Raw genomic sequence first — 23655 nt, forward strand, 5'->3', positions numbered from 1 at the left:
ACTCAAGAACCCCTGCCTTCGTGGAGCTTATATTCCAGTGAGGGAAAATAAATGGGATGAGTTGTTTATCAGATGGTGCTTACATCAATGGAGAATGCACACCAGAACAGATGAAGGGGAATGCCAAGAAAAGGAGGTTCAATTTTAAATAGATTCGGTATGGATGCTGCCCTGGTGTGATATTTGTGCACAGACCTAAAGAAGGCGAAGAAGCAAGGGGGCAGGGGGATCCCTGAAGAAAGAGTGTGCCGGATGTAGGGAAAGGCCCTGGGATAGAAAGGTGTCAGGTGTGCTTGAGGAACAGCGAGAGGGCAGTATGGCTGGAAGAGAGAAGGAAGGGAAGTGGAACAGCAGAAGTTCAGGGTAGAGGGGTAGCAGGCCCGTGCCCTGCAGACCAGTATAGGTCACTGTAAAGACTCTGGTTTTGCCCAGATTACCATGCAAAGCAATTAAAGGGTTTTGAGCAGAAGAGTTAAAATTATTTTATTTGCATTTTAAAAATATTACTCTGGCTGCTATATTGGAAACAGACTGTTGTGGGAGGGCAAGTGTGGAAGGAAGAACAAGAGGCTGTTGCTATTGTCACATGAAAGCTAATGGTGGCTTCAACTAGGATTATAATGATAGTGATGAGAGGTAGTGAATTCTGAATACACTTTGAAGGAAAAGTTACCAGGTTGCTGATGGATTTGCTTAGAGCGAGAGAAAGAAAGTAATCAAAAACAACTCTAAGAATTTTGGTGTTGGCAACAAACAAGGGAGAAGCCTGAAGGAAGAAGAGGGGCTGGAAGCCAGAAGTTTAGCTCTGGACATGCTAAACTGGAGAAACCTATTAGACATTCAAGTGATGACATCAAATAGGCCATTGGATATAGGAATCTGGAGTTCAGAGAAGAGTTATAGAGTGGAGCTGTACATTTGTAGCTGTCAACCTATAGATACCGTGGAAAGCATAGAAAAGGATGAAGTCGCCATGGGAGCAAGATGCCCAAAGAGTGAGCTCTAAGGCCTCCAAAACTACAATATAAGGGAGATGAAGAAAAATCTGTGATGGAGACCAAGAAGGAGCATTCAACGAGGTAAGAAGACAACTAGGAGAGTGCAGTGTCCTGAAAGGCAAATGAGAAACGTGTTTCACGGTAAGGAAGTGATTAGATGAATCCAGCATGCTGCTGGGTCAGGAGAAGATGAAGATTGAAAACTGGCCATTGGATTAAACAATACGGTGGTCACCAGTGGCCTTGACAAGAGCAGTTTTGGTGGACTGCTGGGGACAAAAGCCTGACTGAGTGGGTTCAAGTAAGAATGGAAGTGGGAAGAATGGAAGTAATGTTCAGTGTTAAAACAGTTTTAACTGTTTCAACACTCCAAATTTGCAAGTGTTTCCTTCATTCACAGCCAGTCTTGTTTTTATTATGAAACAAACAAGAAAATCCTGTTACTGAGTTTGCATTTACAAAACATTTTTCAAAAATCATTATACATGACCAAAAATGGAAAATACAGTGGATAAAAACCAAAGCCATAGCATAAGAAACTGGTCTACATAGATAATCTAATTCATACAAGTGTTCTCAAATTACCCTCAAATTACCCTTTAAGAAACTTATTAGCCATTGAAGGAGTAGTATTACCCTCCATGACCAACTTTAAATTTACTTAGCAGCCACCAGCCAGCTCTCAGAATAGTCTCTAAATTAATAGACATAGAATGCTGTAATGATAGCTGGCAAAAGAAGATAGAAGGTCACAATGACAGCCTTACTCTCGTTACTTTACTCTGAGAACTCAAATTTAATTGGAAGGTAAGTCGATTCACTTCTAAACTATCTAGGAATTTAGTAACTCTATTATAATCTGCATCATCTCTACTGTTACTATTCAATCTTCAAATAAATAAACACAACTTACCTGATTCTTAGGTACAATAATATTACTATACTGTTTTCAGTGACAGGATGTGTTTAAAGTACAACTTGACAAGCATAAAGTTAGACAACAAGATTTCTGGTGCTATCTGGACATCAAATAAATTTGAAATGATGATTCACCACAGTCATTTCCTTTTTCTGCAACGGGCATCTGTGTTAAATTAGTAGCGTGCAACACATTTCTGTTGTCTATCTTTGATTATCTCAAAATTCAACACTCATTCCCTTCATTGTGTAAATCAGTTTGAACTGATACTAAAGAGCTGTCTTGTCTACACCCGTGCTCTAAAACGTGAGCTTAAATAGATAGTTACATTTGGCATGTGACCAAAAATGGATTTATTCTATTTTTCAAACTTCATAAGACTTTCTTAGCTTTCACAGGTATCTAAAGCAATCCCTATGATCTTCTAGCCAGCTATTTGTCACTGTTCTCTCAAAATTTGCTGCAATGTGGACAAACCCTTAGAAACTAGGTGAAGTGAGATAAACAGGTCCACCTCTCTGCCAACCATTTCTGCCCTTGAAGAACTCCTAATATTATCAAGTGAGGAAAAGGGAAAGGTCAGGCCGGGCGCGGTGGCTCACGCCTGTAATCCTAGCTCTCTGGGAGGCCGAGGCGGGCGGATCGTTTGAGCTCAGGAGTTCGAAACCAGCCTGAGCAAGAGCGAGACCCCGTCTCTACTAAAATTATAAAGAAATTAATTGGACAACTAAAAATATACAGAAAAAAATTAGCCGGGCATGGTGGCGCATGCCTGTAGTCCCAACTACTCAGGAGGCTGAGGCAGGAGGATCGCTTGAGCCCAGGAGTTTGAGGTTGCTGTGAGCTAGGATGATGCCACGGCACTCTAGCCTGGGCAACACAGTAAGACTCTGTCTCAAAAAAAAGAAAAGAAAAGGGAAAGGTCAAAGATCAAATGGGCTGAGAAATTTTCATAATTTCTAAATTTGGAAATTCTTCCCAAAGAAAAAAAATACACAAAAGACATCTGTCATTATGAAAAAAAAAAGGAGAAAAAGGAATAAGAAGGACTTTATGTAACATGTGCCTAGAAGTACAGAAAGTCAGTATATTTTAGAGTATAGACTCCTTCATTGTTTTATAAGAAGGTTTGAATACAAAGTAATGAGATCAAGATAGCAAGTTTCACATGACTGCCATTCTTACTATCTTGTGGTCACCAAATATAACCAGTGTTTCTATAAACTATGAAAATAAATTAATTTTTCTAGGAATAGCTAGGTAGAATCTACTTGAAAGAGCTTATAGCCTATTGAGGGAGACAGAATCATGAATATATAATTATAATGAAATGTATCTGAAGTATTAACAGATGCATAGCACTATTTAAGTTAGTGGTATATCCCAAAGAGAACAAGATAAAATTTTAAGACACTCTGAAAATCGTTTTTTAAGGAAGGGAAAAAAATGTGCAATGAAGGACAACACTTTAAAAAGGACTGAAATGTAACATAGGATTAGATTGCAGTGGTGTTTTTTCAATTTCATTTTATAAGTAAAATATTAAAAGTTAACTGAAGCTCATCTTTGACCTCTTACTTTATAATCCTGTGAAGAATACTATTGCTTAAGACATAGCAGAATCACAAAAAAATGAAGAGATAAATATGTTGGATTGGATTCCTATTCTTACTTTTCTAAAGTAAAATTCCCTTTACTATTAGTATGCATGAATTTTCCTCAGGCTGTATGTTTCAAGACTCGGAATTCATGTGAACTACTACAAAGAAATATTTTTTTTAACTGAAAAAATTCTTCGGTACACCATGCTTTCATCTCAGTATTGGCAGGTTTCAATGTGTCTTTGCTACAAACACACATACGTAACTATTGAAAAATATAAAAATAGGCTTTAAAATAAGAACAATTCATATAATTCAAGTAGTCATTCAAATAACCTTGACTTTGTGGGAAAATGTCATGTAAGCCTCAGAATACTCCTTTGTTCGATGCATTATCAGATTAACATGGATCTGCCTCACTTACATGCTTCCACTAAAACTTGGGAACTCTTTACAGATTTATGAACTCCTAAGAGATTATAAAGACTCTCTACCTTGTAGGGAGTTGTTGAAAATAATCCATTTTACGGTCACAATATGCTTTATGAAAATAAATATTATCTAAGATCACTTTACAGACTATGAATATGCTCTTTGTTCCTGTATGTATCTGATATCAGATGAAATTCCTCTTTCTCAACTCCCATAACTCTTACGCACAATGTTTCTGACATCTGGAGAAAATTCTGGATCTCAAATTCAGATAGCCTGTGTCCATCAACTGATCAAAACTGCCACCTACTGGCCAGTTTTTGAATCTATTTTTCAGTTTTGCCTTACCATCGTGTAAGATCTCTTTCTTGGACAGTAAAGATCACGTACAACAACCACACTTAAAGGAAACATTCCCTTAACAAAAATTCACTCTCTCTAGGGTGAACCAAAAATACCAACTTGTACGAACCTGCCAATGAAATCATCCCTTTTCCCAGCATCTTTGTCCCATGCAGTGATATCGATGATTCCTCCTCTTTCTTCATAGAGATGAAAATCAAATTGTTCTCTCCACTGAGGATTCAAAGTTTTTGGCATAATCTGGAAAATCAAAAATTCATTACTGTCTTACTGATAGCAGCTTTAAAAAAATTGTTCGAGACACTAAATCAAACTTAGGTACTACAGTATCTGGAAAAGAATATCAGTGTGCTATCTGAACAAAACATTCCAGAAATAACAGAAAGGAGGCATTAGATCTCCGGCATCTTTACTGCACAATTCCTACATGGGCCCCAAAGGACATGTCCTGAAAATCAAAAGGCACCATTTGACCATCTTAAATAACAGATGAGAAATATAAATTACATAGAAAAGGTAACTAGTGTATAAATGAAATAGCTCCCTGTGAAATCCAGCATTTGTTTTATATAATCTCAGTTAATGCATGAAGACACAACCCATAGTAAGTTATTTCATAATAAAAGATAATGCGGATACTTAGAGTTTCTTTGTTCTTATTATTCTTGCTCCTCCCACACACTGGAATCCTGAGCTGAGCACATGAAAAACAGACTATGAAGTTCTAAAGGAACAGAAGGAAAATGTAAGTAGCTTTGGGGTGGTCAGGCATACTTTTATGTTAGAATTATAGCACTGATCTACTATTCCCATTTTACAGAGAAACTGAGACCTAGAGTTTAAGTGACCCACCTAAGGTTAATGTGTTTTTGTATCTAGACTGTAACTCCCAAAGTCTTTGATTAGAGCTTCAGGACTCTTCCCCCAAAACCATATGCCAAAAATGTTTGTGAATTAATAAATGAGTACATGTGAGTATATATGGGCGTGTACGTATATATGGATATGTATATGCCTCATGTTGCATATACAAGAAAGATCTCTAAAGTGCAATTTTGTATCTTCCAGTATTCAGATAAGACACCTGGTAGAATCGATGAACAAAGTGACCTATATTGATGTGTTTTAAAATTGCATTCACCACTGGGTTAAACAACACTCATGTTGTTTCCCTGTTCTTTCTTTTTAGCAGGAAGGTGTGCAGTGGCCTTTTCCCTCTTTAATGTATGACAGACAGATCTTCAGATGTAAAGCGTTTGAAAGCAATGAAGTATGTTCTGTGCAAAGGTAATGCAAATGAATCCCAGTTTTTAAAGTTCATAATCTGAAATTAATCAGCAATAGATCATGGAAAGAAAGAGCAAAGAGAGACATGTGTCCATAGCTGGGTTTCATATTTCATACCTAAAGAGCAGAACTATAAAAATAAGTAATGTTTTAAGCCTACTAGAACATGAAAATGATGTTAATTGAGAAAGAACAAGATAGAAATGGCCATAGGTACCTATTTTTGGAATCGGTAGCTACTTTAAAATATGTTATTAAGCCCAGTGGTGGAAAAAAAATCATGGCATTCGATAAATGCTATGATAATTCAAATGTCTTATAATTGGGCTCAGATGCATTCCTATGGTATTTTGGGGTGTGGTCTGTCTTTCTTATCTGGCCATAAACAGACTTTTTGTTTTCCTTTTGTAGGGTCTTTTCCATAAGATTTCCTTCCTATCAAATTGATGTCTTCCCTTTCCATGTGGGCACTCCTTATGGTAATCAATCAGCCTGCTGGCAGTGCTCACTGCCCACTAACGAATCAGCTCCATGAGATTTCTAACTATCTTAAGTCTTGATGAAAACTTCCTGGGCTGGAAGGGACCCAGGCAGCATGGTTATCAAAAATACATAAAAATGGGCCGGGCGCGGTGGCTCACGCCTGTAATCCTAGCACTTTGGGAGGCCGAGGCGGGCGGATTGTTTGAGCTCAGGAGTTCTAGACCAGCCTGAGCAAGAGCGAGACCCCGTCTCTACTAAAAATAGAAAGAAATTAATTGCACAACTAAAAATATATAGAAAAAATCAGCCGGGCATGGTGGCACGTGCCTGTAGTCCCAGCTACTCGGGAGGCTGAGGCAGGAGGATCGCTTGAGCCCAGGAGTTTGAGGTTGCTGTGAGCTAGGATGATGCCACGGCACTCTAGCCCAGACAACACAATGAGACTCTGTCTCAAAAAAATACATAAAAATGATGACACCAAGGTGAAGGAATTCTCATCAAAATGGAATGTGATCTTGAATACAGGATGTATATGATCAGTTGTCCTAAGACATCCATGAACGCCAGCTGTAAAAACTGACCAGTAAAGAGGTCATAGTTAGCTACAGCATAGATAAGACATGTGCCCAAAATATAGCTTTGACTACTATGACCTTTACTAATTATTATTACTTCTATGTCTAATATATTATTATTTAATATATTATTACTATTAATATAGTTGTTACTACACAATATACTTATTACTACTGTTGTCACTCCTTCTCTTCCTTCTGCTATTAACATTTACTGAGTGCTTATGGGCAAGGCAGTACTATAAGACCTTTACATACATAACTTATTTTAATCTTCTCAATAACATTGTTAGGTAGGTATTATTTTAATTGTCATTTTTACAAATGGGGAAATTGAGGCATGGAGGGAAAAAGTAACTTGTCCTATGGTACATTGCTCATAGTGGCAGGAAGAATTCGGCCCTTTTTTTTCTAAATAAATGTAAAAATTTGCAATTTGCATTGGTGCAGGTCAGGTTGAATAAAATGCCTCAGAATAATGTACAAAGAATTTTATGGCATGTAAAATAATGTTATTTGTAGTATTGATATTAGCACTACTTGTAATAATGTTAATAGCCAATATGCATTGAATATTTTATGTGCCAGGCATCAACTATGTTTTTTCTGGATTGTTGTTATTTTTTTAATCCTCACAGTTATGCCAAGAGATGGTTTCTACCACTATTCCTGTGTTATAGATGAAGAAGTTGAGACATAGAGGAGTTAAGTAGTTTACCCAAGGTCACCTACCACGTAAAGTAAGAAATGTAATACAACTGTTGGTCTTGTTTTCTGACATCATGTTCAAAGAAGTTCTATTAAGCATTTTAAAAATTATCTAGTGTTTTCATTTCCCAAAGCATAGCTATTAACCAACAAATGCCTTTCAAATGTTGACAGGAACACAATAGAGATGTGGCTACCTTGCTCTTGTACTTCTGATGCCCGAGCCGGAACTTCACGTAGGGGTCACTCAACCCATTGGAATCCATGGCCTTGAGGTCTCGTCCTTCAATCAAGGTGATGCTGACTATTCCTCTCCAAAGATGTGATTTTCTGTGAAGGTCTGACAGACGTAAACTTTGGGTCTGAAACTTTTGGCAAAGGAAAACCGAGTTAGGTTATCGTGTTTTAAACCCAAATACCTCATTTGGCATTACCCTTTCCCCTGTTGTTATAGTTTTTCAAAAAATAAAGAATAGGCAGTTACAAATTTTTAAAAAATAAAAGTAATTTATGGAGTATTATTAATTATAAAATTATTAACAAATTATGAAATGATAAATTTGCTTGTTGCATAAAAGAGGTGAGTACTAAAAATACAGTCTAACTTTTCAACTCTTAAAATTATAAGATGTAGGTACTTCAAGAACATCAGAGAATATTTGCATATGTGTCAAATAAGCCTGTGTCAAATATGTATAATATAAATATTATAAATATCAAAGGCCTCATTCACACTGTGGTATTTAACTTTTAACTCTTTATGGTTTCTGAAGATCTCTTTTTTGTGTTACAAATGGATTTTACAGGTGGTTTTTAGTTGTAAGATTAGTTGCAAGTAATAGTCAGATAATTTAAAAACTATTTTCCTGGTACATTAGGAGTAATTGGGTTTCAGCTCACTAAAGAACAATTTAAGGTACCACAGAACAGAAAACAAAATTGATATGCCCACCCAAGATGTCTTACTTACACCTGAAACTTGCATCCCAAATATTTAAAATTATTTTAAAAATTATATATGTGATTTCTATTGGCAAGTATATTTCTGGATTTATTTCACATTCCAGTATTTCAATGTTTTCTTCAATGATTTTTATTATGTTCAATTCTAAACCACAATATTTAAGCCAGTGAACAAAATCAGATTTTTTTAAAAATTAGCAAGTCTACTAAGAATGTCCACATAATCTTCTTGAACTAAACAGAATATAAAACAAGCCAGAGAAAGTAGTAAATGTTAAAACGTTTGCAATCTTGATGCAGCATCAAGCAGTACTATAAAAGTTATCACTTCATATTATCAAGCATTTTTTCCACTAATAGTCATTTTATGAGAAAATTTGACATTACTCTGAACCTCGAAGTACGCTTCTGAATTATAAATTAGCCCTACTCTCTGCCTAATCTCTCTACATTAATGTTATAAAGTTACAGCCTATTTTGTATAACTCCCCCTCCAACTTTGACTTCCTACCTTTTTCCACAGCATAGAAATGCCATAGACATTTTTATCCGTCATCATCAAAAGTCATGCATTTCAGGGTGCTTTGTTAGGAAAGTGAAAACCACATTCTCCAAAAGATAATACTTCTACTATTTGAACATTTCAGTAATAATCTTTCTAAATCACATTGCGTTTTTCCCTGTCTTATTGAACGGAAAATTTTGAACATCACTTGGTGGCTCTGCCTTCGACGCAGGACTTTGCCTATGCACTCCTCACCTCTGTGAGCTTCAAGGGCTATGTGTCCACATGTGTTCTGCAGTGCAAGGGAGGGTTCATGGAGCACCTGCAAGTCTGACAGAACTCCATGCCCACTTCAGCTAGAGCCCCTCTGCTCCCGTCTCTATATTGGGTTTCCACACTGGATTTTATTTGAATAAATGGTTTCTCACATCAAAATAATTGTTTGGAATCCATTGCACCAAATGATGGTCAAGGTCTTTTTTTATTTCTGTGATTTCACGCTACTTATTATTCTATAATGCAGCAATAGATTTTGGTGTGTGATTGATTGATTCAACCACTTCTGCTGCTTTTGAAACTGCCTCTAACAGCAGACTCCAAAGAATCAGATTCTAAACTTTGGATCAGAAAGTTTTGTTAAGGAATATGAGTGGCAACAAAGGAAAGAAAGAAAACAAATATTGTGGCAAGTAAGAATAATTATTTTAGCAAAGACCAAGGAGTTAATGGTTGCCTATTTATATAGAGCTTAGAATTTAAACGTGTGTATATTCACATTATATCATTTGGTTTGACTAAAATCCTATGAGGTAGGAAGGCGAGGCCTCTTAGCCCCATTTTACTGATGATGGACTTGAGGCTCAGAGTGGTTGGGCTCATAACGGTGGATATGTGACTAGAACTCCAGTATTTATGACCTTGATTCCTGAGCTTCTGTCAACATAGGTGTTTAGGGCAGAGACTGTTTCATAGGTTTAAATGCAATCATTATTTAAATATAACATTGCCAAAGGATACTCGCCAGTTAAGTAGGTCGATTATATTTGAAATGATAGTCCAGGATACAGTTTCCTACATGGCTAATTCATGAAATCGCCTTTTACTTTTCTATTATGTGAGTGCGTGCATATCTATAGTTACAACATTTCAGCTTGTTGAAGAATATACTTAATGCCATTTTCTATGCACCCTATAGAAGCTGTCAAATGCTAGTTGGGCACAATCTAGGTTACCCAGCATCTTCAATTAACAATGCTAAGCTAGTTTCTTTAACAATGCCATATCTGCCACCCTTTCTTTCTTGCTCCTCCTTCATTCTTTTACATAAGAACATCAACTTGACTAACGGGGTGAAGAAGGAGAAAGAATGCTTTCCATGGGATCCTTCATGCTTTCACAGAATAAAATGAACTTAATGGAAGCTTTACCTACTGCCATTAATTGTTATGAAATGCTTTTCCATAACCTGGAAGGACATTTCCAAAACAACTTGGGGACCTAAGGAGGAGGAGGAAGGAGAGGATTTCTTCACAAAAACAGGGCTCATATATGTGAGAATTAAGGTTACCTATGCAATAGGTTAAGAAGAAGGAAAAAAAAAGTTTCCAAAGACATACTATTCAGATTTTTTTAAGTACTTTTTTCTTCTTCAATAATTTTTGTTCAAAATGGCACTTCTCTAAAATGAAACTCCATAATTCAGCTGTAGATTTTATTGAGTAACTACATAGTCATGAAACAGATACATATTTAGTCTCGGTGTGAATAGAAACTTGAAATAAAATTATAAGGTAAAAGCAGAAAATGAAATTAGACTACCAACAGACAACCATGTAACATAAATATTCACTCACACCTTTCTAGCAGTTTCTCCCTATGTGACTTGGGCATGTTGCTCCCTCGCTGGGACTCACCTTCCTTATCTTTGGCTTTTAAGACTGTACTCCAGGGCCCCAAGTGTATTAAGAACATTCTTCTGTGTGTATATGTGGGGGTGGGGAAGTTATATGTTGGGGGGCCTGTATAGGAAAAAGTATATTCCTAAACAGTGAAGATTTAGCTTGTCTAAGACAGTCATTTATTACCTTTACCTAATTTTAAAATCAAGGTTCTGGGCAGCTCACTGAAGTGTGGTGATGAGCAGAATTCAACAGCTAAAAGAAACTTTGAAAACCACTAATTTTGATGTTCTCCAATGTACCTTCCAAGTCACTTACTCTGTTTAAAAGTTCCCTTCCTCTGTATAGCAATGTGTGGTCCATAGACCAGCAGCATCGGCATCGCCTGGGAACTTGTGGGAAATTCTGATCGTTTGGCCCCACCCAGACGAATGGCATCTGAAAATCTGGGAGTGGGGCCCAGCACGCTGGTTTAACGAGTGCCCCCCAGGTGATTCTGATAAGCACTCAAGTGTGAGAACCCTTGCTTTAAAAGTTATATAGTGTATATGCACTGGCTGTCCCCTATGTTTTAATACCTATAATTAATTAATATAATTGTAAACATTATCCGCTCTCTAGCACAGATATTATTTATACTACTTAAGTCCTTCTTTAGTCCTACCTCTAAATTTCATGATCAGGAAAGCGGATTGGTCTAGACATTTGGAGCATTTAAAGAGAGAAGTAGGAGCCTACTGAACAATTATAAAACGTTTATTTCCTTCCCTTATTAATTTTTTTCTCAAGTCAATTTATTGAAATTGCCGGGCCTGATCCTCCTGTATTTCAACATGTGCCCCACGTGATTCTCATACACACCACAGTTTGAGATTCACTCTTGTAAGGAATATGCATCCAAGTTTAGAACTAATAAAAAATATCAAGATACCAGGTAACAATATAAATTTCAAAGTCTGAAACAATTAGTCAATAACACGGATCTTTAGTTAGATTTTAGAGATAAAAAGCTGGCACTTTAAAGAGAGTATTAGTTTACTTATATTATTCCTTGAAAAATAATTCAAGATTATAATCACTTTTCACATGTATAAAATAGGTTAGGATAGGGAATGGGATTTTAGTAAGGTAAGTTGGCCCTCAGAGTTCACGGCTCATGCAAGCTTAGAAAAAATAAATGAACTGAATGGTTGAACTTACTTGTGAGTTTTGGCAATAAGGACTCTGAAGCTCTGCTCTGCAGAAGCCCAGGACAGGAAGAACAGGCCTGCCGCACGTCTGGATGGAAATGAACGATCAGATCTGTGTGGGAAAGCTTTGTGCCACTCTCAACCCTCATTTTGATCAGCATTTAGGATTACTCTTCAAGACATTATTTGAAAAAAAAAATGTACTCGTTTCTCAAGTCGCCATCAGAAAATGTCTTGTAGCACAATGAAGATAAATGCCAGTGCAACTCTATAGTTTCCAGCTACCATTTTCTTTAGTAGAATGATGCTGCAGTGGTCAGGAAAATAAAGCCCAGAGATTATAGGGGGATGGAGACTGCTTAAGTGGTTTCAAGTTTTCGCTAATAGGTGCATCAGAGAAAAGAAATAAAGCAAGAGAAATCATGGAAAGGATAATTTTTCCAAGTCTGCTGCTTCAAATATTTTGTGAAGATTTTTAAAATGTTAAAAAGATGACAAGGCTCTAGAAGAATAAATGTTACATGGACAAGCAATAGCTATGATCATACTAACTTTGCATCCCACATGTGAATCTTTTAAATGATTAAAGAGATATCTCTAAAATAACAGAGAAATGTGGTCCCACGTAACACTTCCCTTTGCTGCCTTTGTTACCAAAATGCGACCCAAAGACCCCTTCACTACTAAGACCAATAGCAGCAAGAGATGGATTAAGAAAGATACAGCAGAATAAGAAATTCTGGAGGCAAATTATTATGGTGGAGCTGAAAGTTTGTATTAAAGGTCTTCTAGAGCAGCTAGAGAAAGTTTCTGACCGATGGTATTATGATGAGATGACAGTCATCAGCTTTAATAGCATGAACGGGGAGGGTGGGATTGGACAGTCTGAAAGATAGGTTAGATCCCACAGAAGGAAAGAAACATTTATCAAACAGCTATTACTTGCTGCATTTTCACACTACAGTGTTTTTCAGGATAGAAAAAAGTAAAGCAACTGAGGCACAGAGAAGATAAATAACCCTACTCAAAGAGTAGAGACTGGCAAGACTGAGATTTGAATCTGGGTTGCTTATACCTAATCTTTGATTTTCCCCATGATATGTCATTTATTTTGGACAGACCCTAAGAAGTTCATGGTACCAAATAAAAACAAAAGGAATTAATTGGTATAGGATTTTTCAAAATGCTTTTGTTTAGATAAAATGTATATTTGGTTACAGATCATTGACAAAGGCTAATCAGGGGCTTAGAGGAAGTACAAGTAGATAGGTGGTAATAATCGTAGCATATGTTATTCAATAAAGAATATGAGAGTTAACTGTAGTCATGATAAATTATAATCTAATGTCTATTAATAAGGTAGTGAAGTTATAGAATCTAGCATATAAATTGAGAACACTTCTATATTTCAATTCCAGTTAAAAAAGTTTACTAATTCCATTCCTTGAAAAACTAGATCACTAATAATAGGATATATCCTATTATTCTAGATCCTGATTTAAAAATAGATCGAAATCAAAAAATCTATTTAGATTTAGCATGTAACTAAGGGAACATAGTTATACCAATCCTCTGCCTGTTATGTACAAATAATCCTTGGCTTTTGTTATCCTGGATTTTATTACCGGTGTACAACCTAATCCTTCCAAATGAGACCCAGACGCTGAAACTGGAGTGAAAGACTTTGCTTGTGTGTTTACAATAAGCCGCGTGTGGAGTCAGCTCTTTCCTCTATTTTCAGCACAGGGGTGCACGTGCTTTTATTTAATCAAATGATGCCTGAGCCACTACAAAGAAGAGATAATGACAGCCTAGAATGACTGTTTTGTGCTGCAAAGACTAGAGTGTGGAGCAATTATTAGCTCAATCCTGGGCACAGGCATGATCTATCTTTTCCTTTTCCTGCCGAGTTTATTCCAGTGAATTGCACCTGGATAATGAAGTCCAACAAGTACATTTGTTCTGTAGTCTATCCATCCTCTCAAGGCAGGATTGCTTTTACAGAAAACTCTCCCGATGCTTCGTGCAACCTAGTTTGAAATGTCTCATCTAATAATAAAGCTTTGATCTCTTTTTTCTCAGAAGATGGTTTACTGGCACCATAATCCTTAGAAAAATTCTTCTGGTTTTTGTCCTTAAATTTTCTTTCGTATTTCTATTGCTTCTTGATACAACTTATGGTGCCAGGAAGCTATTTACGTTTACTTGGGATGTTTTAACGATCCTCTCTCACTTTAATTGTGGCCAACAATTCTTAAGCTTTTACTATGTTTGTTCAAAATAAATATTAGTAAAAAATCATATGTATTTGATCTTATTGGTTTGCTAAAACAATCTGCAAGTTTCTACCAATGATATGGGAAAGGAAAAATAGTCCTTGGTTTGACTTACAGACATCTTTACTTCTGAGACTTTTCATTAAAAGTTATATACATTTTTAAAGTCTCATTTTCATACCTAAAAATGAAAATAATTCGTGAACTTTTCTTGGGTATATATTATACATGGTTGAGTTGTTCAGAAATGTAAACACTTTGGCACAGGATCATATTCTTGTTTTACAAAGTTAATAACTCTTCTTAGTCTTCAGTCTTCCTTCAACCACACTTTTGGTAGACCTGACCATAAGGCGGTGGCTCTGACATAACTTTCAGTTGTTCTGTATTTTTCTATGTACTCTTCTTTGTTTATTATGATTCTTTTCTCCATTTTTGTATGAGGGATCTTGGTATATTCCAGCATTTGTATTTTTAAAATATTAAAAATTTCTCTTTATTCACTATAATATTCTTGGAGTTTGTTCAATTAATTTTGTTATCGGAGTCTAGATGTCCACTCAATGGAGATAACTAGGAAGAAACTTAGGTGTGCTAAATATTTGAAAGCACTGCACTAAGTTACCACCCTTTAATGGGAAGTCAAAGTCTTCATAAAATTCTGACTTAATTAGAGTAATTCAATTTGATTTCACATAATTTTTACAGTTTTTATGAGAAACATGGTAATTGCCATATCCACTGCTTAATGTTTTGTATCCTAAGATACAGTGTTTTGGTGAATTATAAATGTTATGCATTTGGAAAATGAGAATATCTCTGTATCACTTCAGTCATTTCTTTCTATTATTTTTCTCTCAGGAAAATTAGGATATAGCAAGTAGCACTGACGTTCCCGCTGAGCAAGTTCTCACTAGGATATAGTTTCACTCAATGTAAATCAGTTGCTATCTCTTAGACACGTGTATTAATCCTTATAAATCCTGATAAGAATTTCTCTCAAATCACATTCTGTTTAACCCACAAAGCACATGTACCCTCTCCATGCATGATTTTATCTGAGCTATTTAGGTATTTTGCATATTTGAAAATGTCCATGGATAGCCTCCTTTCATCTACATCTCCCCTACAGAATAACAATATTGCTTGAGTAAAGAGCAATGGTTATCAGAGTGACCTTTGAATGTGACTATGTGAGATAATACTCATCCAAAGTAGACTTGGTCACTGATTTTTTGATTTTGTAAATGGCACATCAAGCACAGCAACCTCATGGCCCTCAAACACATCGTCCATTGGTGGCTTACAGAGCTGCTGAAGAAAAGGGTCACATATTGCAACAGGAATTTGAAAGGTCTCAATAAAAAAAAAAAAAAAAAAAAAAAAAAAAAACAACTAAGGAGCAGCTCTACTTATAAATGACATCTGTATTCATCATCAACCCAAAGAAGAGTTCTACTGCTTTAAGTTCTTCACACATTTATTTCTATGGCATTCAGAGAGAGAGAAATATTGGTCCCAACCATACCTCAGGGCAATGACATCAATTCTCTGGGCCTTAGTTCCCTCATTGGTAAAATAAATGGCCCCTAAAGGTTCTGCCTTTATGGCTCAATTTGTTTGTCACTTGTTCGTTGTCATATGCCCAGAAAAGACATTACCACTGTACCTTAAATTAAAAAAACTTTTTAAAAAAACTTGCGTATTTGTTATTCTAAAATAAGACAGTTCAAGAGATTGAGAAAGGTTATTAAAGAATATTTAAGAATGAATACAGCCCAATGGAAAGTACTTATAAGTGGAAAACTAATTTGGAAGTAGAAAAAAGATGATGTTGGGAGAGCCACTTGAAAGGGAAACCCTTGAAAAAGTATTATTAATAACTATGGAGTTGGCCCTGGTGGCAACTCTTCATTGACAATGACCAGTCTGAACATTTGCTGCACATAGAACAAACTCAACACAGAACATCCCCAAATTCTGCTCTCAAAAAAGTGTGCCATGTGAATTCGCCATATTTGTGGGTCTTAAGAAAACAGTGACAAAATTTTTGGATAAAGCCATTTTCCATTTAAGGTTATGGAACCATGTAAAAGCAATCTTCCTGTGTGTTCATGGACAATGCATGAACATATAAGAGGAATTATTATTATTATTATTTAAGCAAAGACACAGAGTAACTTCAGTGAAGGCAGCCATACAGTAGACTGAAAGGAAATGAAGATGCTATAATAATTAAAATAAGCTCATAACAATAAAAGGCTGCAAAACAAATTGTAGTGGAGCAGGTAGGGATGAACAGATGTGCCTTATACTTGCTCACTGGTCAGCCCATGATTAATTTGGTACCTGCCACTCTGCTTAAGTGACACTGCAACAAATCTTAAAATTCTAAAGGAAAAAGATAGTTTTCAATCATGAGCAGTTTGGAAACCAAGAAAGGAAAATGGCAAGGCCCTAAGAGTATAGTATTTTCATTGCAATATCAATTGCTACATAATGATATGCAAAGTGTGAATTTTCAAAGAAAGAGGGAAATTTTTAAAGGCAAAGTAGTAAGTGCATTAGTAATAAATTGTGCTGTGCATAATGCAGAATTATAGCAAAGAAAAAATGGATGACAAAGCTCATTATGCTTAAATCATCAGAGTAAATTAAATTGCAATGGCATTTAAAACAAATTATCTGCAGAATTTTCATTTTTTCATCCTTAAAAGCAGAGTTGCTGTTTTCTAAATCATAGGATTTCTTTGCAAAGAAAGAGCACTGATTAGTATATATTAAGTATATACATCTAGTATAAATCATTGTAATAGAAGAAAATTTTTCTCAAACAGAAATGGAGCAGAAAATAATCCCATTTTACAAGAGAGGAAAACAAAAGCCTTAATAGACCTTTTAGACATCACCATCACATTCCTGGAAGGTCCCTGGGCCTCCAGCTATTGAGAATTTGGAATAAACTTGGTCCCACGAAGAAATGACTTCAAAGAAATGTTAAATATTAATATATGAAGTTCTTTATTTTTACAGATGAAGACATAAAAGAGTCAGTTACCTAGATGACTTATAATAAAAGTTAATGAAGAAAGCAAATGAATACATCTATCTGGGAACCTATTTTAAAAAGTGAATTTCTTAATTCACATTTAACTTTCAAAATTACTATCCAGAATTAAAATCCAAGAATATAAAGGATTTAGACATTACCCTCCAAAAGAAAGACTTCACAGAGAAATAAGATCCAACCACTTCATTTTCTGAGAGTTCCTAAAAACAAACAAATTATTTAGCTAAATTTTGAGATGTTTCTGAGAATACTTAATTAGTATTCTAAATCAAAACAAATAAAATCATAGCAAATAAAAAAATGAAAATTACATATCCTAAAAATACTTAGAATATTTAGAAATTGTAAGTTTTCTTCCCTTGGATAAATTAAAGTTTTTGTCCTATTCATCTCTGATGTCAGTGGTAGGAAAGTTGAGAGAGGATTATTTCTGTGATTAAGAGTCTACTTACCTCTTTATTCTTAATTGTTCATTAATATATCTCAGAGTCTGATGTTTCATTATAGAAAGTAGAACTGTTTAAGCACATGTTAAGATTTTTAAATGAAGCAGATAATATCTGTTCCTTTTAACGAAACAATTGTATTAACCACAGACCTTCGGAGCACTTTTAAGGAATGATTATCGAAGTCTTATTTATAAACATTTACCTTGTTACATTTGGTATAAATTTTCTATCATAAAATTCTGAATTTTATGATATAATATATAATATAATATAAATGACTTAGTTAACTTTAAGCAATTTTTAAAAAATAAATACTAAGAGAAGTGGCTATTGGGCTAAAAACAAAGCAATGAATTCAAGTTGGACATTTTATTACTTCATCCTCAGACCTTTATAAAGTAAAACCAATTTAACTTTTGGAAATAAAAAATAGTTAACCATTTTTAAACAGAACATCTAAATTACATGCTTTCTTTAAAGTTTGCATCCTGTCTCTGGGTGTCAGTTATGGAAAACGGATGACAGCTATGGGAAAGCATCGATCTTTGATGTTGTGATGAAGAGGATGTAATTTTGCAACTTCCTTGATTATTCTATATTTTTGTGTTAGTAACTAAGATTGTGGTGCTCTAGCACCTCAGTCAAGCTTAATACATGATAGGTACTCAATAAATACTTGTTGATTGATGATTAGTCACTTAGAGTGACATTTGGTTAGGGACACATATTCCTTCCAAACATGATACCAAAAATCATATTAGAAAATAATAACGAGCCAAAATGCTGTTGGATGTTCAGCAGTGTGAATAATTTAAGTTTAGACCTAGGATTACATCAGAGATTGTCTATGCAATCTACCTATGTTTTTTACATGAAATCTGTTTCTTAACAAAACCAATTACATTTTCCCAAGTTACTTGCCTATAGTTTGGTCAGGTAATGTGACTAATGTCAGAGGTTATTGGGAAAAAGTCTTATATTTTAAGACTTGTTTTACCATCACTACAGAGTTATAATTCATTTACATTTACACCTTTGTTTTTTGTCTGTCACATTTGAGACATTGTCACATCAGTTTCTAAACAAAAATCCTTAAAAAATACATTTACATTTGGACATTGAGACATAAACCTTAGAAGGAATGATTGCAGTATTTCTTTTATGCTATACTATTTTTTTAACTCAAAGAACCCCATTCTAGCTTTTAGAAAAGATGTATGTTTTCCTTTTCAATTGTCAATTCTCTTCACTTAGATTTGCAACTATTTTTAAATTAAGCAGCATGTTTAGCAGCATGTGGAAAAAAATTTTTAAATATCATATTTAAAAATTAGTGCTTGAACTATCCGTATATAAATAATTTCTTTTTATATAACTTGAGTCAATAACACAAGTTATGTAACTAGGGGAGTTTTATCTTAATGCAAAATGCATTAAGGCAACTTTAATGCAGATAAAAGCCTTGGCTCTAGACTCAATATAGTTAACAAATAAGACAACCATTTAACATTTAAATGTATTATTAATTTATGTTTTAGGTGGTCTAAGGTGACTGATATTGAACATGCACCAAATCCTTACTTTCCAATCCTCAGATAAATGCAGAGGTTACTGACCTAATTACGTGCCTAGAAAAACAGATTAGTGAATTTTAGGGGTGGGGTGGGAATTTTAATGATCAAGATTTAAGACTTAGATTTCTCTATTAAAATTTGAGAAACAAAAATATTAGCCACATTTAGATCCACTGAAGTCCCTAAATTGTGCTTTTCATGCCATATTTAATTACTTCTGCCATTCATCAACTAAAATTTATATTTCATTTACAACCCATATTCTCATGTAAATTTAGGACTTTATTTCAAATGAAACAATTTAATTTTCTGTGGGCCCTTGTGCCATTTATTGCTCTGCATGAGTATGAAATTTACAACAGACCAGCCAACACCTTCCTTTCACTAAAGTTTCTAATGGTAATAACATCAATATTAATAATAAAACACCGGGTATCACAATAATGAATCTTAAACAAAAGTGGTGATTTTATCATGGAGAGCAAGAAAAGCAGCATGAACTATTGAAGAATTCCAGAGAAGATTTGTCTTAGATCATAATTGCAGATATTTAGTTACACGGTGGTAGTCTTCATCAAGACAAAAGACTGATTATTGGGGAGAAGTGCCATTTTAAAAGTGCTAAGATTACAAAATAACATCAAAAGGAAACAATAAAAAAACAGAGACATCAAATGGATACAGGAAAATTATTGAAGTTATTCTGAATAATGAATTGCTGAATTATATCTACTGAGATTTCTAATTTATGAAAGTAGTAAGATCCACTGGGAATATCTTATTGATTTCTATTTTAGCCTCCAAAAATCTAACACACACTAAGAAAATTTTTTCTCAAAGATAAAAAATCTAACTATGAATCTAAAAATTAACCAGATTTTAAACTAAAAAATATAGAGATAATTTTTTTTTCCTCAGGGAAATGAAACTAAATGACAGAGATTTTTTTGTTCTGACAAATGAGTATAATGCTATTTTTCAGCCATCTATATAAAATAAATCATAAAATCTTTAAAGACTTTTTCATCAGATGGAACAAGAATTAGCCACTACACTTTTATTAAAGGTGATGTTAAAATTAGCCTTACGGTGTACAGGGCTTTAAACATAATACATGTTGTGATAGTTCAGCAATTCTTTAACACTCAAAACATTCACAATAGATTTGAAATAGTGAATCCTGAGAGGCAAATGTGAGAGTTAGGTTAGCTAGCATTCCCGATTATACAAGTATGTTTTTATAGAAGCACAATGTCCTTTTATCAATAACTTCTGGCCATTTAAGATATTAAAAAATAAGCAAATACACAAATAAATCATTTACATAAACTTTCATGGTCAGACTGTAATCACTGCTCATCAAAGCTATGGCTCATGGATGCTTCCATCCTATCAATAAGGATGACTTATGATATTGACTAAGCCTACAATAGTCATGTCAACCAGAGCTTTGGAAGCAGGATCCTCACAAAATTATGAATTGTTTTCATTGTGGACATTCAGGTTAAAACCAATAAATCTCCCCCATAATGCACTCAATTTAACATCTGTCTGTCCATCTATCCATTCATCCATCCAGCTACCATCTATGTATCACTTAGCATCTATCTCATTGAAATAAAAGGCCATGCAATCTGCAAATCAACCCTTAGTTCTATTATGTTGGCATCCTGTTACATTAGTTCTCCCCCTTTGATCAGCTCAGGAAGGGCCTTGGGAAACTAGTTTGCTCACTTTGTACCACATGCCAGCAATGTGAAGGCCAATTGGCTACCACGCAATGAACACCACCGACCTGGAACACAGGCGCTATGGAAGCCATCCTTTGCTTCAGATTACATTTTGTGCTTTCACTTTGTTCCAACTTATTCATATTTGCTCCCACAACATTTAAAAAATTCAACAAGAGAGGTCAAATGAATGTAATGCTTTCTACAGCAAATCCCTATAGTTATGAATTACAATACATAAAAATGTATGCTATTTCATGCCCTTGGGGAAATATTGTAAAAACAGCAAGAAAAAAATCATTTCAATATAAAATTTAATTATGGTTTCATGTATTTTTGGGGATAATAAAATATTTACTGGCATTATAATATCTCCATTTTAAATAAACTTATTACAAATTTCAGGACTTTTGTTAGCTGGGACCAAAATTTACTCATTTTAAATAGACATGCTCATTGCTGTTCTCCATTTGTTCATTGTTGCATTTTAGAATTTCAGAAGTCTTAATTCTGAGGTGGGATTTATAGCATTTCCAAATAATACAGATTTGGTAGTACAGACAATGGTAAAGTAAAGATTTTTTAAAGCAATTTTATGTTTCCTTCAAAAACATTAAGCATACCATTTTTTCAAAGACATATGCATAATAATGAGAAACGTAGCACCAAAGAAGCCAATTTGGACACTCATGATTGTGAGTCTATGACCAAAAAAGTTTTCAATTTTTTGCAACTTTTAAAAAATCCCCTATTTATTGTAAGGATATGAAGTCTTTGTAGAAAGAAAGACCTGGTAATTGTTAAATATAATGATTTTTTTTCATCATGTCTCACTGACTGTGTGAGATGTGTTAAAGATGTGTTAATCTGTTTCTCCACTGTTACTTAAATTAAAGCACTTAGAGGTTTTCGCTGATGCATTTTTAAAGTGTCATCCAAGGTGTCAGGTTTAACTGCTACGCCCTACAGACTTACAGAGTTGAAAGTGTTCTCTACTTTAAATTAACAATATCCTTGCCAAAAGTCTTATTAAAAATTGCTCCATTCAACCAATGAATAAAATGTTTTATAGTTCATTAAAATTATGTTAAGTGATTATAATAAAATCTTTATTAAAAAGATGTATTATTTAAAAAAAAGATATAAGCCGTCAAGTAACAGAAGATATGATAATGAGACATCATCACAGTAGTCTATATTATATTATTCAAAGGATGATTTTTTTCTTAAAGAAAACAATTCTAAAGTATTATTGTTGAGGCTACGAATTGCGAAGGTATATCTTTATATTGTCACAAAAGTATTTCTCATATAATTGAAATAATTTATTGAAAGCACCTAAGTTTATGATCTCACCCTTATCCATTGATAAACTCATTCTTTTAGGTTAAAACACAGACACACACATGCACACAATATAGTGTAAAATTATAACAGTTTACCATCCGATAGAACCACATTTTTTTTTCCCAGTTTTGGTTTGATCCCACAAAATCTATTCACAAAACACACATAAATCTTCTCTTTTGAGCTCATGAAACTTTCTTGATGAATAATTTAACCTTAGAATAAATTATCAGTTGATAAGCTTCTTCTAAAGAATAAAATATTGCAATAACTCAAAGCATTACCAATTCTTTGCCAAAACGCAAATTTTGTCACATAACTGTAAGCCTTTTGACCTGGATAATTTTTCTGTTGCCCAAGATTAGGGAGACATCAATCCCTTTCTTCTTAAAATAACATTCTTCTATAACAGTTGAGTGTGGGGCAGAATTTAAAATGTGCATAATGGAAAGTGTGCTTGTGGAAAACCAGAATGAATGTTTTAAAGGATATTACCATCCCTAGAAGAGGAGATATTATGGAATTTATAACTACTTACTGGTTTATATGCCGTTCAAATATAGTATATATTTTATATATTCTTGCTTTTCAGAGATAAGTTCAGTTGCATTTTTTCCCTATATGTTGTTAGGTGATAACACAATTACTCCAAATAATATATTAATATAAGTTGGTCCTGAACAGCAATTATGACTTCCCTGTCCTCAAGCTGGTTATTCTTTTCTTGATTTCAATAGTAAATACAACCCCATATTATGTGAGTGACACAAATAATAAGATTTCCATTGAAAATAACCCATTATTGGCAGAAGTATGATAACAAAAATATGGAGAGAAATCTTACCACAGAAAGTCAAGATGATGGAAATGATGGGCAGAAATTTAAGTAATGGAGAATTCCAAGAGCTAATTCAATTTGTATATAGAGGAGACATGCATATTAAAAAAGTGACAATGTCAGTGTAGGCATTCTCCCTCTGTAGTTATATTACTTCAGAAAGAAACTAAGTAAAGGAAGAAAAACTCCATATTGGAGAGAACCTCTAACAACATTGTCTGGCTATCTTTAAGTCTTTGCTACAAAATTTTTAATTCTTAGATTTTATATTCACCATAGATGCTCAAAGACAGGCTGCATGCCAAAGCTCTCACAGAAAAATGCAGGAGACTTCATTCTCTACATCAAGATTCCGAAGAAGAAAATGATCTGTGTTTATATGAGAAACTCACCTTTGACTTTGAGCATAGTTATATCACATATGAATACCAGTATTTAAATGTAATGCA

General features: G+C 34.4%; 1 protein-coding gene across 4 annotated transcripts in view; it reads right to left on the reverse strand.

Moving 5' to 3' along the window:
• Positions 1–23655, reverse strand: part of MCTP1 (multiple C2 domains, transmembrane 1) — a 593076-nt gene that overhangs the window by 182572 nt on the left and 386849 nt on the right. For 3 of the 4 annotated variants that reach the window (XM_012644776.1, XM_012644778.1, XM_012644777.1), the window contains 4 exons: positions 17409–17468; positions 11933–12010; positions 7564–7734; positions 4423–4553 (listed from right to left, as the gene is read on the reverse strand). In XM_012644776.1, the coding sequence (XP_012500230.1) occupies positions 4423–4553; positions 7564–7734; positions 11933–12010; positions 17409–17468 (440 nt within the window). The remainder of the gene's footprint in view (positions 1–4422; positions 4554–7563; positions 7735–11932; positions 12011–17408; positions 17469–23655) is intronic. The other variant, XM_012644779.1, reaches the window with a different exon arrangement.

The sequence above is a fragment of the Propithecus coquereli genome, unplaced genomic scaffold, assembly GCF_000956105.1.
Source record: "Propithecus coquereli isolate 6110/MARCELLA unplaced genomic scaffold, Pcoq_1.0 Scaffold22, whole genome shotgun sequence".
In the NCBI taxonomy this organism is placed as follows: domain Eukaryota; kingdom Metazoa; phylum Chordata; class Mammalia; order Primates; family Indriidae; genus Propithecus; species Propithecus coquereli.